Source organism: Heteronotia binoei, chromosome 11 (genome assembly GCF_032191835.1).
Source record: "Heteronotia binoei isolate CCM8104 ecotype False Entrance Well chromosome 11, APGP_CSIRO_Hbin_v1, whole genome shotgun sequence".
Lineage (NCBI taxonomy): Eukaryota > Metazoa > Chordata > Lepidosauria > Squamata > Gekkonidae > Heteronotia > Heteronotia binoei.
The window spans coordinates 59,363,319-59,381,558 of record NC_083233.1 but is presented as its reverse complement, the minus strand read 5'-3'; the positions used below and the strand labels follow the sequence as shown (position 1 = coordinate 59,381,558).

General features: G+C 44.8%; 1 protein-coding gene across 1 annotated transcript in view; it reads right to left on the bottom strand.

Annotated features, from left to right (window-relative positions):
- Window positions 1-4,448: 4,448 nt before the first annotated feature.
- Window positions 4,449-18,240, bottom strand: part of RNFT2 (ring finger protein, transmembrane 2) — a 37,222-nt gene continuing 23,430 nt past the window's right edge. Inside the window, exons 7-10 of the mRNA XM_060249988.1 lie at window positions 9,196-9,345; window positions 8,367-8,432; window positions 6,528-6,629; window positions 4,449-5,287 (exon numbers count right to left, since the gene is read on the bottom strand). Of these exons, the coding sequence (XP_060105971.1) occupies window positions 5,153-5,287; window positions 6,528-6,629; window positions 8,367-8,432; window positions 9,196-9,345 (453 nt within the window). The 3' untranslated portion in view covers window positions 4,449-5,152. The remainder of the gene's footprint in view (window positions 5,288-6,527; window positions 6,630-8,366; window positions 8,433-9,195; window positions 9,346-18,240) is intronic.

Sequence of the window (18,240 nt, the reverse complement as noted above, 5' to 3'; positions counted from 1 at the left end):
ATGATCCTTTATCCATCCCCCATAGCTGTAAGGCATTAATTTTCAAATGCATTTTAATACTATTGTGAAAAGATAATCTTAAAAAACCCAACCCTTCCTCAAATGGGTCCAAGGTGGCCTATACAGCTCCCCTACCTCCATTTTTATTCTTACAGTAACCCTGCGAGGTAGATCACCCAGGAACTTGTTAAGGCCACTCACTGAGCTCTGTGGCAGGGGTTTAAAACAGCCCTTGAGGATCATAACTCTCAGCCTGAAACAAGCTTGTTACACTCATCCTATGCTGCACATTCAACCTCATGCACAAGAGGGGGACAAATTCCTTTTTAGCTCTGAAATGACATAAACTGCCCATATCATAGAATTATAGAGTTGAAAGGGACCTCAAGGGTCATCTAGTCCAGCCTCCTGCACAATGTAGGAAACTCACAAACACTTCCCCCTAAATTCACAGGATCTTCATTGCTGTCAGATGGCCATCTAGCCTGTTTTAAAACCTCTAAGGAAGGAGAGCCCACCACTTCCCAAGAAAGCCTGTTCCACTGAGGAATCGCTCTAACGGTCAGGAATTTCTTCCTAATGTTGAGCCGGAAACTCTTTTGATTTAATTTCAACCCATTGGTTCTGGTCCTACCTTCCGGGGCCACAGAAAACAATTCCACACCATCCTCTATATGACAGCCCTTCAAGTAATTGAAGATGGTGATCCTATCACCTCTCAGCCGCCTCCTCTCCAGGCTAAACATCCCCAGCTCCTTCAACCTTTCCTCATAGGACTTGGTCTCCAGACCCCTCACTATCTTCGTCATCCTCCTCTCGACCCATTCCAGCTTGTCTATATCCTTCTTAAAATGTGGTGCCCAAAACTGAACACAATACTCCAGATGAGGTCTTACCAGAGCAGAGTAAAGTGATACCATCATATCCCGTGATCTGGACACTATACTTCTGTTGATACAGCCCAAAATTGTATTTGCCTTTTTAGCCACTGCATTACACTGTTGACTCATGTTCAGCGTATGATCCACTAAGACCCCTAGATCCTTTTTGAACATACTACTGCTAAGACAAGTCTCCCCCATTCTATAACCATGCATTGGATTTTTCCTACCTAAATGTAGAACTTTACATTTATCCCTGTTAAAATTCATTTTATTGATTTTAGCCCAGTTTTCCAGCCTGTCAGGGTCATCCTATATCCTGTTTCTGTCTTCTTCTGTGTTTGCAACTCCTCCCAATTTAGTATCTGCAAATTTAATAAGCATTCCCTCTATTCCTTCATCCAAATCATTGATAAAGATGTTGAACAAAATAGGTCCCAGGACAGATCCTTGAGGTACTCCACTTGTCACTCATCTCCCAAGAGGTTGAGGAACCATTCACAAGCACTCTTTGGGTGCAATCTGTCAACCAGTTACAGATCCACCTAACGGTAACAGGATCCAAACCACATTTTACCAACTTGTCAACAAGGATAGTATGTGGAACTTTATCAAAAGCCTTACTGAAATCAAGATAAACGATGTCTACAGCATTCCCCTGATCCAGTAAGGTAGTCACTTTCTCAAAAAAAGAGATCAGGTTAGTCTGACATGACTTGTTCTTGAGAAAACCATGCTGGCTCTTAGTAATCACATCCATTCTTTCTAAATGTTCCAAGACCAATTGTTTGATGATTTGTTCTAAAACTTTTCCAGGTATAGATGTCAAGCTGATGGGTCAGTAGTTACCCGGATCGTCTTTTTTCCCCTTCATGAAGATGGGGACAACATTCACCCACCTCCAATCTTCCAGCACCTCTCCTGTTCTCCGAGAATTCTCAAAAATAATAGCCAGAGACTCAGAAATTACATCCGCAAGCTCTTTTAGAACCCTTGGATGCAATTCAACTGGCCCTGAGGACAGTTCCGCCCTCTCTTCAATACGTGTAACAATTTCACTTTCTTGCCCTCGCAATGGGCCTACCATGTCCTTGCTCTTTTTCTTACTCTAAACATAAGAAAAGAACCCTTTTTTGTTGTTTTTAGCATCTTTGGCCAACCTAAGTTCATACTGAGCTTTAGCTTTCCTAACTTTTTCTCTACAAGCACTGGTGATTTGTTTATATTCATTCTTGGTTATAAGGCCCTCCTCCCAATTCCTAAAGGAGTCTTTTTTATTTCTCAAGTCTTTAGGGAGCTGTCCATGGAGCCACTTCAGCTTCTTTAGGCTTTTTCCATTTTTTCTTCTCATAGGAATTGTCTGTGATAGCGTTTTCAGTATTTTGCTTTTAAGAAACTCCCACCCCTCCTAAACCCCTTCCTCCTAAGTATTTCTGACCATGGGATTTTACTCAGCATAGTTCTAAGTTTATTGAAGTTTGCTTTTCTGAAGTCCAACCTATAAGTCTGACGACGTATAGCTTTTCCCTTCCCTAAGACTGTAAATTTCAAAATCACATGGTCACTACTGCCCAGGGTGCCCACTATTTCCACTTCTTCAATCAATTCTTCCTTGTTGGTGAGAATCAAATCCAAGATAGCAGATCCCCTTGTTTCCTTCTTCACTTTCTGGAAAAGGAAGTCGTCAGGAAGACAAGTCAGGAATCTATTTGACTTTTCATTTTTAGCAGAGGACATACAACAGATGTCCGGGTAATTCAAATCTCCCATGATCACTGTATCCCTTCTCTTGGAGAACTTTGCAATCTGCTGTAGAAGTATCTCATCCAAGTCCTCTGCCTGACTTGGTGGTCTATAGCAGAGCCCCCCAATAATATCACTGTTACTTCTTACTTCTTTTATTTTTACCCAGAGACTCTCAACTGAGCTGCCATGCTCAGATTCGCATATTTCCTCACAAGTATATACCTCATATACTGCTACGCCTCCGCCCTTTCTCATTTGCCTATCCCTTTTAAATAAGTTGTACCCCTGAATCCTAATACTCCAGTTGTGAGTGTCATCCACCAAGTTTCAGTAAGGCCTATTATGTCATAGTCTCCTTCCTTTATTAGGACTTCCAGTTCCTCCTGTTTGTTTCCCATACTGTGCATTAGTGTAGAGACATCGGAATCCACGTTTTATGCATCCTGAGGGTTTAGTTTCCGTACAAGCCTGCAAGTTCACATTGCCTAGCATATGCACCACTCTTTGCAAATCTTTAATGTTCTTATCTCCAGTTTCTGGCATCATACGAGGCTTTGAATTATTGTCTCGCTCCCCCATACAATTTAGTTTAGTTTAAAGTAATGATAATGGCCTTGCAGCTTGGACTGAGCCCTTGTAAGGTAAACCCATTCCTGCCCCCTAAGCCCCCCATGCTTCGGCCCTGGATTTGAACCCCAGATGCCACTGGGCTAAATCCAATAGTGCAACCACTGCACTGGTTCTCAAGGAAGTAGCACCCATGCTACAAACATCTGGATTAATCCTAAGTGACCTGAGTATTAATCTATGAATGTTAAAAAGGAAACACTTTTTCCTGACTCCAAGGAATTCACCATCTACTTAACATGGGATTTCATCACTACCGATTAATACAGAGCAACGGGTTTCTGAGAAGCACTGCTGACCACAGTAGGGAATAAATGAAGTCCTGGCATACAATACTGCTTTCTCAGAGACTAGCACAACATTAACACCTATTCAGATGGAGATCTGACACTGCCATACTTGGGCTCAGCAGGGGCTGGCTGGCTCGCTGTGGAAAGTAATTGTGCCCCATTAGGGGGATAAGTATACATACAATTTGCCTTGCTTTGCCAATTCATCACCAGTTGGGAGTGGCCCGCACCCAGGCTGCATTCAGACATCACATTTAACAGATTGCACAAATCTAGTTTGTGTGCGTGCGTGTCTCACACCTCCCTCCTAATACAAAACACAATGGAGGAATCCAATAAGAAATCAGATCTAGGTATCCATGATGTATGAATGCAAGGTGCAGAACAACTGGCATTCTAAACCTCTGCTTTAGCATCCCAGTGTGAACAAGAGTGCTTGGGAGAAAAGAACTAACTCTGTAAAAGGTTCTGCCCCAATATGCACATAAAGTCTTTAAGTTGCCACAAAACTCTGCTGCTGCTGCTGCTTTTCCTGATTAACACAGCCACTCCTCTGAAACATCTGCACAGAGAAAACATGAATACCTCTGACAAATGGGGAATATTCATGGAGCAGCTTCCAATAAACATGTAGAAAGCAGCTTTCCTGCAACCCAACTGGCTGGGAGTGTGCAATTCTCCGAATGCGACACCTTCCTGCAAACTGCTTTACACGTTCAGCCTCATCTGTTGTTCTGCTAATTGTCATGTGTTATAGGAATTTATATAAGGGCTTTCCTATGTATGACTTTTTAAACTGTGGTTGAAATTACTACAGATCTCTGCTTCTCTCTCATCTTCTCCAGGACGAAATGGGTGGGAGGAACTGGATCCGGTGGGTTTTTAAAAAATTCTGGATTCTTCATTTACCAGAGGTTTTTTTGTTTATTTACACTCTTTGCCTACAACAGATCTTTGGGAGGGTTGCTCCCCTCTGTTCTCTGCCTTTAAGGTGATTCGGCCAGGGCTATTTTTGTAGCAGAAACTCCTTTGCATATTAGGCCACACACCCCTGATGTAGCCAATCCTCCAGGAGCTTACAGTAGGCCCTGTAATAAAAGCCCTGTAAACTCTTGGAGGATTGGCTAATAGGGGTGTGGGCCTAATATGCAAAGGAGTTCCTGCTACAAAAAAAGCCCTGGATACAGCCATCTTTAAATCAGAGAGAGGAAGAAAGGAGCACAATGAGAATTGAGGAAAGGACTAAAATTGAAGAGAAAAGCTGAAAGGGAGTCAGAACAGGCTTCGATTGACAAATAGAACAAAACAACAGACAAGAGAACAAAACAATAAAAGACTAAGGGAACAGGCACATCTATTAGCATAGGGGCTGCTTTGAATCGCAAGGTTAAGAGGTACAGAAATACAATAAACATAAATACATTTATATCAGGGGAGGAATACACGTGTGATGCTAACCACAGTGTAAGGTGAATGTATAAAACGACTCTTAAGAGGGATGCAATGTGACTGTCTGGTATCTTCACTGAAGCTCTGAGTAAGACTGGCTAGGAGCAGACTTGATGAGAATCTCTCCAGCCCATTTTACTTTCCGGAGCAGTCCAGAAGTTAATAAACCTGGAAATGAGCCGAAGTGGTGCCATCTTTCCAGCAGCGCACAGTTTCCACGGCCACTGAACGGCAGAGTGGGCAGGTCTTCTCCCGGTCAAACCAAAGGCAGAGGCACTCTTCACAAAACACATGCTGCCAAGACATGGGGGTGGGGGGGATAGGACTCTGTAAATTCAGTGACTTGGATACCCTGATGAGTCTCCAATGAAAGATAGGATATCCATTAGAAGAACAACACTTCCTTATCTCCCCCATTCCCTTCCAGCCCAAAACAATTCCTGAAATTCTCCTCCTGAGGAACAGGAGATCCTGCCCCAAGAAAGGCATTAGGGGGCATTGTAAGTCTTCTCCAGAAGGGGAAACCAGTGAAAACCACCCCATTTTCGTTAGTGGAAGTTTTCTGTGGTTACACACACACCATTTTTGAACCAAAGACTCCCAAATATTGCACCAAGATGAATTCTTACAAATGTCACCTATATTAAGCAAATAAAGCCATTTCGTATCATTTATTTAGAACACTTCTGTGGAGCCTTTCCACCCAAATAGGGTCCTGCCCCCCCCCCCCCCCTCAGGTGGTGAGTCTCATGAAGCCATGGGGAAGGGCAAGAAAGGATACTGCTGCTCAGGCTCTGAAAATCCTGCTTAGAGCTTAAGTTTCTCTCCAGTGCCATAAGGACTGGAATCTTGCTTTACAGAAGTAAACAATGACAGTAAAAAGAATGCCCTGATTCTCAGCATGTTGGATTCTGTGGTCACTAACTGTTGCATTACAGTTAAGAACTTATTTATTCATTTAATTCATTTATGCCCCACTTTTCTCCCCACTGGGGACTCAAAACAGCTTACACCATTCTCCTCTCCTCCATTTTATTCTCACAACAATTCTGTGAGGTAGGTTATGCTGAGAGAGTGTGAGTGACCCAAGGTCACCCAGCAAGCTTTCATAGCACAAGCAGGGATTTGAACCTAGGTCTCCTGGAACCAGTATTGTCCACTCTGGCTGGGCATATCTTTCCAACCTGCTAAGTAAAATGTTTTGAATTGGAACTTCCCAAAACTTAACCCAGGACTCTGCTGGCCATGAAGAGCATGTCCTCTGGGCACAGAGGAAACTTGTGTGGACCCAGGAACTCTAGCAGGAGCTCCTTTGCATATTAGACCACACACCCCTGATGTAGCCAATCCTCCAAGAGCTTACAAAAAAGAGCCTTTTAAGTTCTTGGAGGATTGGTTACATCAGGGGTGTGTGGCCTAATATACAAAGGAGCTCCTGCTAGAATTCCACCCCTGTCTGGACCAAAATAGTGGAATGTCACTGGTCCTGACATGTGTCACCCCACAGTGGAGGGAAAAGATCAATAACCATTACCTGGCACAAGAGGATCAGCGGTTCCCTGAACTCAGCCTGGCAGATGGCACAGATGTCCCCGGCCTCACTGCACTGCTGGCTAGTCGCACGGACTCCATAGTTCTGTCAAAGGGACAAGAGAAAGATGCTTTAGGTCTTGGAGCAGAAGGGTACAGTAAGGCACAATTCCCTGCTTTAGACCACCTGCCTACTATGTCAGCTACTCAAGAGTTCTGCCGGCTTGACCAAAACCCTAAAGGGACTCGATTCAATTGTGGGATTGAAACAAAGAACTGAGGAAGGTGAAGACTCAATTTCATCCAGGTGAGTGTGGAGGACTAGATTGTTTCCACCTTGAGAGACCTCCTTTGGTTTGTCTCCCCTGTTCACATTGCTGGAATCTTTAGGAACACAACCAGTTTGCTACAAGGGCTGGGAGGGTGTGAAACTAGCATGGGAGAGAGGAAGCACAGGCTGGAATCCTTCTTCATCATCTCTAGTAGAAGGAACAAGGAGAGGAGCAGACAACCAAGTGGCCTCCTGATCTGCAGTCTGAAGTGGTAAAACTCATGCAGCAAAATGATCTGGTAGAGTCCTAAGACGGATGAAAGTATTGTACCATTACAGGATGAAGGATTACCTTAGACCAAACCAATAATACGTAACAGTGCAAGTTTTCAGATTCCCCAGAATTTTTTAATTTTTTTAAAATTTAAAACATTTATTAAGATAAATAAAGTATACAATCAAAAATATAACAAAATCAATGGCACCAATACATATAGAGATTTCTATGCATATTGAAAAGAAGTTAAAACAAGCCAAAAGGAGTTACAACAAGACTGGTTGTAAATCTTAACAAGTGAAATTTCATTACAAAAATAATAATAGTAATAAATAAAAAAATTTTTTTAAAAAAAACCCTAATCAGAGAACATAAAAATTAGAAAATAATCATTCAGTCACAATTACAATACCCAGAATTCTTCATCAGGCACAAAATTAAAAAACAAAACAAAACAGGGGAAAAGCAGACTTTAAGCAGAATTTTCACGTTAAAATGGCCTTCTCCAGCCAGCCTATGGTGAATGTGCGGATGGGCAAGAAGAACCAGGTTTCAGCTACCGCAGGCCAAAGAAGTAAGTGCTAATAAAACAATTAAGCTCACCCTGACCTGGATAGCCTAGGCAAGCCCAATCTCATCAGATCCTGAAAGCTAAGCAAGACTGACTCTGGTAAGTACTTGGATGGGAGACTTCCTTGGAGTACCAGCAACTGGGAGGGCAGCAGCAGGGTTTTATTCAGCCACCTCTCTGAATATCCTCCAGGGGTCAGTCACCAGAGGTTACTATGACTTCCAGGTGCCAACACACACACACACACACACACACACACCTCCATAGAAAAATTCTGGCCAGAAGAATGAGAGTTGCTGACTACTTCCTCACCTTATTTGTTTGACTTGCAATGATTTATCAATCTAGCACATCAGGAAGAAAGTGCAACACAGCTTACTCTTTGCTTTCACCATCGACTATACAGGAGCAGAATAGGAGGACAAATCTATCCATGTAGCAGAATCACATGGGAATGAGGTGATGGAATCCTGACAGGGTAAAATGGAATATACCACTTCAGTGCACTAAAAAACAAAACTACATTTCTGGAATAAAATGAAGGCCAGGAGATCTGTGTGTGTTGGTTTAAGCTTTTTGGCAGAAGAGCAGGATTAAAAAAAAAAAAATCTGACAGACCTTATGGGAGAAAGCCTCAAGCCTCTTCAACAAAAGATCTTCCTTGTAATTGGTAAGACATCCAATTACTTTAATTATAAGAAACGAAGCAGCTGCTTATACGCACCTGAGGAGTGCACAGGACCTTCAAGGCTTTCCTTACACTTCCCACACGACCACAGATGTCAAAAGACTGGAACAGAGAAACAGGAAGATAACTGGTTTGTAGAGAAAATGCACAAAACACTGTTATGTCTCAAGGAAAAGACCATCCCTTCTTAAGAATAGAGGATGCAGTAATGAGGAAGGCTCTGGCTCTCAACTATAAAAGAAAGGATTTCTTCAAACAATGCATCCTTTCCTTGTGGAACTCACTTCCACAAGATTGAGCAAAGCCCACTAGCTTAGATGGATTGTATTTATTTACTTATTTATATAGGAAATTTCTACACTGCATTTCCAAAGGCTTGAGGCCTTTACACTGCATTTCCAGAGGCTTTTCAAAAAGTGAAACATAAAACACCATAATCATAGAAGTTAGAAAATGTTTGTTTTGGAATGATACAGTCAGTGACAAGGTTTGTCCAGATGACTATATTTCACCATGTCTTTTACAACAATTAGAAAGCCCCCCCTTTTTTGTTCAATGGGCTTTTGGAGCAAGCAAATTTTTAACCTGGAATAATTGCAGCGGGAAGATTGATTTTACTTTCTGATTTCTGCTCCAGTTAGATGTTGTTTTTGTTTTAATCACACCAGCTGTGTTTAGCTAGATTTGAGCCCAGAAGAAGTTATGGGCTATAAGCTTTCAAGAGTCAAAACTCCCTTTTGTCAGATACAGGCATATTTTATAAAGTGAGTTTCTTACTTTGCAGTAGGGCCTTTCAAACATCTATATCACAAAAATAGGATCTAAATATTTTAATTAACAAACAGAACCTCAGGCTGATCCTTACTTTGCAGAGGCTGTACAAGATAAGGAGAATACCCCCAAGGAAATAGCTGCTGGATGGATCATCTCCCATGATGTATTTGTACCACAGCTGGATGGGGACGAGGGAACGGAACAGCTGGCTCAGTTCTTCAATGACCAAATAGAACTTCCCCTGTAAGTTGAAAAGGCAGTGGATTCAGGTCATTTATCATAACTTCACAAATAATAGGTTCAGATGAGAGACTCATAGTACAATTGAAGAACTGTGTTCTCGGACTCATGAATGATCTGCTAACCGCACAGAGAATTAAAACAAAAGCTGGGAAATGTGATAGCAGAAATATATCTTAAAGCTCTTTCTTAGAAAATCCTGAACAAAATGAGGAATATTTTCCAGACAGAATTCAAGACCTGCAATAGTCTAAGGATCTCATCGGTTACTAAAACATAAACAGACCACACATTCTTAGCCCTTATAATACATTCATTTCATTATATACTTCTGTTATATACTTCTCACTTTTCCTTGTAGTTCAAGGCAGTTTACAACTAATTTAATTAAAACATAACACAAGCCATTATATATCTTTTTAGCAGAGGCTCACAAAATGCTTGCAGCTTAATTTCCAAATGCCCTCACAACTAAAACAGCCCTACAACGCCTTTGGAACACCTCTATGCAGGGGTCATTTTGCAGATAAATAGGTGGTGGAGCTCATCCAGGGATTGTTATGCAGCTGCACATACTATTCAATGGACAAGGAGGTGGAACTCTCAGGAGGAGGAACTCTCAGAAAGGTTCAGGAACTGCACTCCTGTGAGCTTCCATTTAATCTGAGGCCTGCCTCAATGGATACTACCACCCAGATTAAGTGTGAGGGAGTCTGTAGAGTACTTAGATTGTCAGACTAGGATTAGGAAGACTGGGGTTCTAACTCCCACTCTGCCTTGGAAGCTTATTGGGTGACCTTGGGCTAGTCACATGCTCTCAGCCTAACTATCTCACAGGGGTTTTGTAAGGATAAAATGGAGACAAGACGAAAAATGTAAGGTGTTTTGAGGAGAAAGGTGGAATATAAATGTCAATAAAACAAAGAAAAATTCCATAAAGTGGGAGCCACTATAGAAAAGGAATTGGCCATAGTGGCCATTAAGTGGACAACATTGTATGGGGAAATGTCTAAAAGGTGGCAACCAGAAGGGCATATCTGTGGTGCATGAAACATGATACAGTTGGTCAGATAGGCGGGCCCTAGCCATGAAGGGCATTACAAGTTACTAGTGCCTTGAACTCAAAATTTTGCTTTAAAATAAGCAAGATACAGTGCTGTTAGTTAAACCCTGAAATCAGCCAGGCTACAGAGTTTGTATCAGTTGAAGTATATTAAGGAAGAAAGAGAACGGAGGAGCGACATAAGGGTGCTTTTGTGCAGCCTTGAAATGGCACCCAGTCCTGTAAAGAGCTAAGCATTGTAGCCAGAAAGCTCAGGCTCGTCATATAATAAAAGAAGAGACTCTCATCCAAAAACTTTCTCTACATACGAGACAGTTTGGCTTAACTGAGCACATCTCTGAGGGACCTGCAAAGCAATTTAGATCAGTGTTTACCTCCCAGCTAACTGCACCCCCGGGGAAAGAAAAAACAGCTTGAAAATATAGACATCAGGAGATGTTGTTATCCTTATCCCTTTTGCTCCACCTGCAGAATTCTTAGCCTTGTTTTGAAAAGGCTTTTTGCTTCCCTGCCGCCTGCTGGCCTCCAAGATGCCATCTTACAGGTCTCAGTGCCACTTCTCCACCCCCCCCCCCAAGTCATGCTCCTATGCCAATCTTCCAGCTTAACCTACCTCAAGGGGTTGTTGTGAAGATAAAAAGGGTCTGGGAAGTTAGAGAAGCCATGGATGCTTCCCTATGCTTCTTAAAGAAAGGGTCAGATTGTAAGAACAGCAAAAATCTGGATGTAAAACACATTATTTAGGTGTCGTGTGAACGCACCATGTGTCTCAAGTCAACACAGAGGGCTGTTGGGTGATTAAAGACATATGAACATATGAAGCTGCCTTATACTGAATCAGACTCTTGGTCCATCAAAGTCAGTATTGTCTACTCAGGCTGGCAGCGGCTCTCCAGGGTCTCAAGCTGAGGTTTTTCACACCTACCTGGACCCTTTTTAGTTGGAGATGCCAGGGATTGAACCTGGGACCTTCTGTTTTCCAAGCAGATGCTCTAACACTGAGCCACTGTCCTTCCCCATGTCACAGAACAGAACCAGTGTGACAGAGGAATCGAGTGTCCAACCAGGATCTGCAACGCCCTCGTTTAAATCCCTCCTCTTCCATAGAAGCTTTCTGAGCAACACTGGGCCATCTTTTAGCTCAGCTAAAGGGTGCCCTGACCTGGATAGCTCAGGCTAGCCCAATCACATCAGATCTTAGCAAGCTAAGCAGAGTCACCCCTGGCTAGTATTTGGATGGGAGACCACTAAGGACATCCAGTGTCATTATGCAGAGGGGCAGAACATGGCAAAACATCTCTTGCCTTGAAAACGGTACAGTCAGCTGTGATTTGACAGCAAAAAATCCTCAACTCCTCAAAGGGTTGTTGTGATGATAACACGGAAGAAGGGAGAATTATGTTGTAAGCAATGTTCCCTCTAAGCTGCAGAGTCCTGTGAGCAAAAATTCTACCTTGTGAGCTACTGGCATTAAAGTTGTGACTTATCGCATAAATCGTTGTACTCAGGGGTCATCCTTCCTGAGCTAAGACAAAAATGTGTGAGCTGGAGGCTAAAATTCTGTGAGCTAGCTCACACTAACTCAGCTTAGAGGGAACACTGGTTGTAAGTCACTTTGGATCCCCACTGGGTGGAAAAGAAGGGTATAAATCAGGGGTGTCGAACTCATCTGTTATGAGGGCCGAATCTGACATAAATGAGACCTTGCTGGGCGGGGCGATGTGTGTTACAAAATGTAATGCCAGGCAGTGGAGACAAAAACTTTATAAGACACAAACACAGTTAAATATATTACACAGTTATAGAGTGGGAAGGAATGCCCAGGGTCATAAATATCTAAATAAAGAATCAATCATGGACAATATAGGAGGTTCCAGGGCCGGATCTAGGGGGGTGGGCAAAGGGGGGTGCTTGTCCCAGGCCCTGACGGAGGGGGGGGCGCCAAATTGGGTATGGATGGAGTCCATTGTATTCTATGGGGCCATAAGATAGAATGGCCCTTACATAAGGGGGCATCATTTTTTTAATTTTGCTCCCCCCCTCAAAAAACATGTAGATCCGGTCCTGGGATGTTCTGCATATTGGGGTGTGGGAACCTCAGGTATGTAGAAACTTGTGATTATTTTTTTTTTAAGTCTCCTGAGTATGCACCAGGAAGCTTCAGGGCAACTGACAATCATTTTCGGGGAGGTGGGGTAGGATTTGAGGAAACTGGACTACTGAAATCCCTCAAGAATTCATAGCATGTGTGGGATCAAGGATTCATTCTAGCAGCTGCCCTGCAGGGTTGCTAGATTTGCGCCCTCCCCCCCCCCCCCACTGGCGGGGTGTGTGTGTGTGTGTGTGTGTGTGTGTGTGTGTGTGTGTGTGTGTGTGTGTGTGTGTGTGTGTGTGTGTGTGTGTGTGTGTGTGTGTGTGTGTGTGTGTGTGTGTGTGTGTGTGTGTGTGTGTGTGTGTGTGTGTGTGTGTGTGTGTGTGTGTGTGTGTGTGTGTGTGTGTGTGTGTGTGTGTGTGTGTGTGTGTGTGTGTGTGTGTTAGGGAGGACAGGGCTGCCAGATCCCGGTTGGAAAACTCCCGAAGATTTGAGGGGTGGAGCCTGGGGAGGGACCTCATTGCGTACAATGCCATAGAGTCTCTTCCTCTTTAGCATCCATGTGTTCCCCAAGGGATCTGACCTCTGCAGTCTGGAAATGAGTTGTAATCCCGGTGGGATCCCCAGGTCCCCCCTGGAAACTGGCTTGCCTTCACTCCCTGCTTGTTCCAAGCGCAGGCAGGCTATTCACGACAAAGCAGAGTAATAACATTTCTACATATGTGCAACCCCCCCCCCCCAGGGCAGAAGAATGTGACAAAACGCTCCCCCCATCCCCACCGGGCAGTCCTGACGCCGCCGGTCCCCGGAGAATGCAATTGAAACTCTCGCTCTGCTGCATGGTGGAACCACAGCCAGCGGCTTGCTGGGGACTTCCCACCAGCCTAGTCTCGAAGCGAGGGGGACAGAAGAAGAGCTCGTTGCAACCCCGCCGCTACGGGGTACTTTCCAAACCGGGCGGATTTGCGGAGCGCCGGGGTGGGAAGGACCAGGCCAGGCTGCATTTCGCGGCTACAAGAAACCGCGACTTGCTTCTCCGAAGGCCCAAGGGCAGACTAAGGCTTCCTGCTGTGACCCCGCTCGGAGCCGTGACTCAGGAAAGCGCCTGTTGAAATAAATGCTGTTTCAGGAGTCAGCGGGGCTTGGCTTAATTTAAGGAAGGGGAACGCACAGCTCCGTCGCGAGGGTCCACAGGGAGGGGCTGCAGCAGGGTCAAAGTTGGAGGGTCTAGGGCTGCCCCTCTCCCTCTTGTGTGATTTTAATCACATGGGAGGGGCTTGCAGGAACACCCACCACCCCTCATGCAAGATTTAGGTTATGCAGGAGGATGAGGTAAAGGAATGTGGCCCTGGGATGGGGGGTGAGGGGCCCCCCAAAGTGTCACGGGGCCAGGCCTCATGGGCCCCAGTTAGCTATATGTCTGGGAAAGCGCGTAACATTCGCTCGAGAAGCGTGCAACGTTTTGCAGCGGGCTCCCCGGCTTGCTCTGCGCTGTTGCTCCGGCAGGGCTGGGCAGACGAGCGCGGGCGCTTGATTGCACGACAACACTTCTGTTTACACTGCTCCATTCCGCCGCCCGCATTCTCTAACGCCGCCGCCCGCGAGGAGGCCGCCGGAGGAGCGACGGGGACGGAGCCCATAAAAGCCCTGGAGGGGAGGCAACAGGCGGCGCTGCCCACTCCCCCTGGAGTCCCCAGGATGAGATCACCCCGCGCGCCGCCCCCGCCCGCCGAACAAATCGAAGCCTTTGGAGAGCTTCGGCATTTTCATGATCTCATCATCCCCCACCCCCCTGGGACGCCGAGTGAGGTCACGCCAGCGCTTATTCAAGGACCCGGGCTCTCGTCCGCCGCCCGCGCCTTCCAATCCCAGGGGCCCATAGCAGAGCAAAACTGTAATGGCAACGATCGGAGATCCCCAGCACAAGCCATTTAGTAGATTAGCAGGCACGCTCCGGGCTTTGGAGCAACTTCCCTTCCTTTCAAAGGGTTGCAGTTTGCTAATCACCGGCCTGTCACTTATTTGCTTCAGCACCCCCCTCCCCCCACCGCTGGTAAAGCAAACAGGATTTTTAACAAGGGATTTTTTGTTTTTGCGCTTCCTAAACCAGTTCAGCATCCTCTGCAAATCTTACTAATCACCCACTAACTAATCACGAATCACACAAAGATCCATCACATTGTGAGCCCTCTTTTCCTCCAACTAGCTCTGGTTAGGATGAGAATGGTTGCACCCTCCACTCTCTGAGCCAAGTGGAGATCTGCATTTGGGAGGAAGGCAGGCAGGCAAATAGGGGAAGGAGAGGTGGCAAGAAAGCAATTTTAAATCCATTTTCCAGGCCACCACCTGGCTTGGCAAAGTGATTTAAAGAGACAAATGCCTTCTTCAAGCTAGCTGATGGGGTGGTGGGGCTTCAAGAGCCACATAATATGTGTGAAAGAGCCACATGTGGCTCCCGGGCAATTGTTTGGCCACTCCTGCATAAGAACAGCCCAGCTGGATGAGACCAGTGGTCCATCTAGTTCAGCCTACTGTCTCACAAAGTGGCCAACCAGTTCCTCTGGAGAGCTAACATAAGGGCACCCTGATGTTCCCTCTTGGATGCTCCCTTTAGTCACCATATACCTATCTGCCAAGCCTTGCCTATAGTATAGGCCCTATACTGGGACATTACTAATGAGTGCTGAAATTAACATTCAGCATCCTGAAAGCCTCACTTTAACAAAAAAACATTTCTGGGCCTCAAGGCTCCACTGATATTTCTGAAACTGGAACTAGGAACACCACTTGCTAAGAAGGAGACCTGTCCAAGCAGATAAAGCTTCAGCGCCATGCATTTCTCATTGCTCCTTCTGCTGGCAAAAATACAGGCACTTACATGGCAGGAAATGATATTTTGTTTCAGGAAAATAAACAGTACTTAAAAATAATAAAGCTATGGCCTCTGGTGCCTGTCACGCAGGTGGAATTGATGGCAGCTGTTATGGGGTTTAACCCCACTTCCAAATGTAAAGATTTACAGAATTCTGCAGGCACTAGCAAAATCTACCCCCAAATCCCAATTTGAAGGAGACTCTGTTCCCATTGGGGAAAACTGAATGAGCTTATGGCTGTTTCCCCAGCTGCTCCTCAAGCACCATGGTCCAAATACAAATCAAGCCACCATACGCCCAGGAGTTTTCAGCCCTACACACTTGATCGAAGGTCTTTGTGGTAAACACGCTGCAGACACAAAGACTTTGTAATGTCTGAAACGACATTGTAATGTCAGAAACTGCAGCCAATTGCAGTTTCCCATCACATTCAGGCTAGCAAACTGCAGTTAGAGCTTGACCTGCAAACCAGGGTTCCAAAGTTTGTCCTCACATACAATGCTAACAAAAAGCACAGCTTACAAGTTCAGATGGAACAGCAAAAGGCAGTCTGCTGTAAAAGTGGAAATCTTGAATTTGCAGTCTAGACGAGAAGAGGAGGAAAGAGCAGAGAGGAAAACACACTGCCCTTGGGTTTCCCCAGGCTCGTTCACACAGAGGTAAATAATGGTTCCCTGTTGCAACAACTGAATCAAGCTGCTCTCTTTCAGCCATCCCCTCCCACCTCTAAAAACTTCTACCATAAGGCTGCGAAGGTAAAAACAGGACCCCATCCCCCCCCCAACAAATAAAAAACCAATGATGTCATTTTCCTGTGGCAATGGAGACATATGAACCCAGGAACCTATACATAATGCACAGTATGTACATATTGGCTATTTTTTTTGTCTAGATTTATACCACTGCCTTTCTCCCCAGTGAGGATCCAAGCAGCTTACATCAACCTCTCCTCCATTTTATCCACACAACAACCCTGTGAAGTAGGTTACTGACACAACTTCACCCATCACGCTTCTATGGCAAAGCAAGGATTCAAACCTGGGTGTCCAAAATACTAGTCAGACACTCTATCCACTACACCACACTGACTCTTTAATGGTAACACATTTCATAGAACATGCTATAAATTTGGACAACCTCTGATGTTCAGACCCTATGAACAGACTGTGGCTTTTTGGACACTGCCCAGCATGCATGGTTATTACTAGGCTAATCTCCACATCTACACGAATTGTGTTGTGACAGATGTATACCCTTCAGCATCACTGGAAGATTTCAAAGTGCTGCTTCGTTTAGATGGCACAATCAACTGGAGTAAAGTTGCCTGTGAATGCAACCAATCCACTAAACGGGTTTGTTTCCTGGTAAATGAAACAAGGGTTTTTAAAAAGGGGGTCATTTGCTATTTACTGAAGTGGATCCAGCCAGCTTTCTCATTCAATTTCACTAAATTCCCCTCCTTACTACAACCCATACGATGTGGCTTTATCCATGCAGGTCCCATTATCTCCAGTGTAGATTTTTGGAGATATCCATGTCCCCCCTCCCCATTTCACCAGTGGGAAAGTTGGATCCAATCCACTGTGTGTACTAATTGTGGCTTGATGTGGTGTTTGTTCTCGTAAGCCACAGTTGGTTGTGTACACTGTCCCTTGCAGCTACCTGCCCACAGAGACAGCCATAAATGGAGGATGTTCCACCTGCTGGCAGAAAAACCAAGGTTTATGCAGAAACTGGGATTAGTTATACCTCACAGCAGAGCCAGGGTTTGCTACATAAACCACAGTTTAAACAAACCACATCTTACTGTGATTTCCGAGCACAGCCATAACTTGAACATACAAGACACTCGATTTCTCTTCTCAGTGTAGAAGCAGCATGAAAACTATTCAAAACTTTGCAAGAGATTAACCCACCCGTCAAAATTACAGTTTTTCTTAGCCCCTGCAAAAGCCCAAAGGATGCCATGTCTGGGTTCTGCCTAGCAGCTGGGCTCTCCTTTCCCTCCAGAGGATGAGGGACTTGGCTGCATCTCTCGTGCGCTGAACGGCCTCCATTAAAAACAAAAAGAAGCAGTTACCATTTTGTTCAATATAAAACAAATTAAGATAAATTAAAACGGCCCTAGCCATGTGGCTCCTGGAGGTGCCATTGTTTCCTGCGTAGCAAATGGCAGCTTCTCATTTACACCGCTAAGCGCCGACAGCTTGGTGGGAGGGAAGTGGAGAAGGGAAGCGAGCAGATCTACTCGGCATGAAGGCGAGATATTGGGGGGGCACCAGGTGCCTGGCCTCCTCCCCTTCCCTGTCCTTGTCCAAACAGCTTTTTCTGAACCAACAGGAAATGAAAGGGGTGCTTTAAATATCATTAAAGTACCACACAGAAGATGTAGGGTGGTGCATGAAGCAGACTGAGGCACATGGGTGAGAGTGTGTAGCTATTGACTACCATCGATATAGATCAAGATAGGTAGCTGTGTTAGTCTGCCTGTAGCAGTAGAAAACAGTAAGAGTGAGGGGTAGAAATGAAAAGAGTAAGAATGAGGTAGAAATGAAAAGAGCAAAATCCAATAGCACCTTAATGACTGACAAAATTTGTGGCAGGGTATAAGTTTTCACGAGTTACTGCTCACTTCTTCAGATACTTCATGAAAGTTCATAAAGGAAAAGGTAATCCCCGGTGCATGTGCCGAGTTGTTACCGACCCATGGGATGACATCACATTATGACGTTTTCACAGCAGACTTTTTATGGGGTGGTTTGCCATTGCCTTCCCCAGTCATCGACACTTTCCCTCCCAGCAACCTGGGTACTCATTTTACCAACTAAATTCAGCTTCCATCAGGATTCAGCTTCCATCAGGATCAAA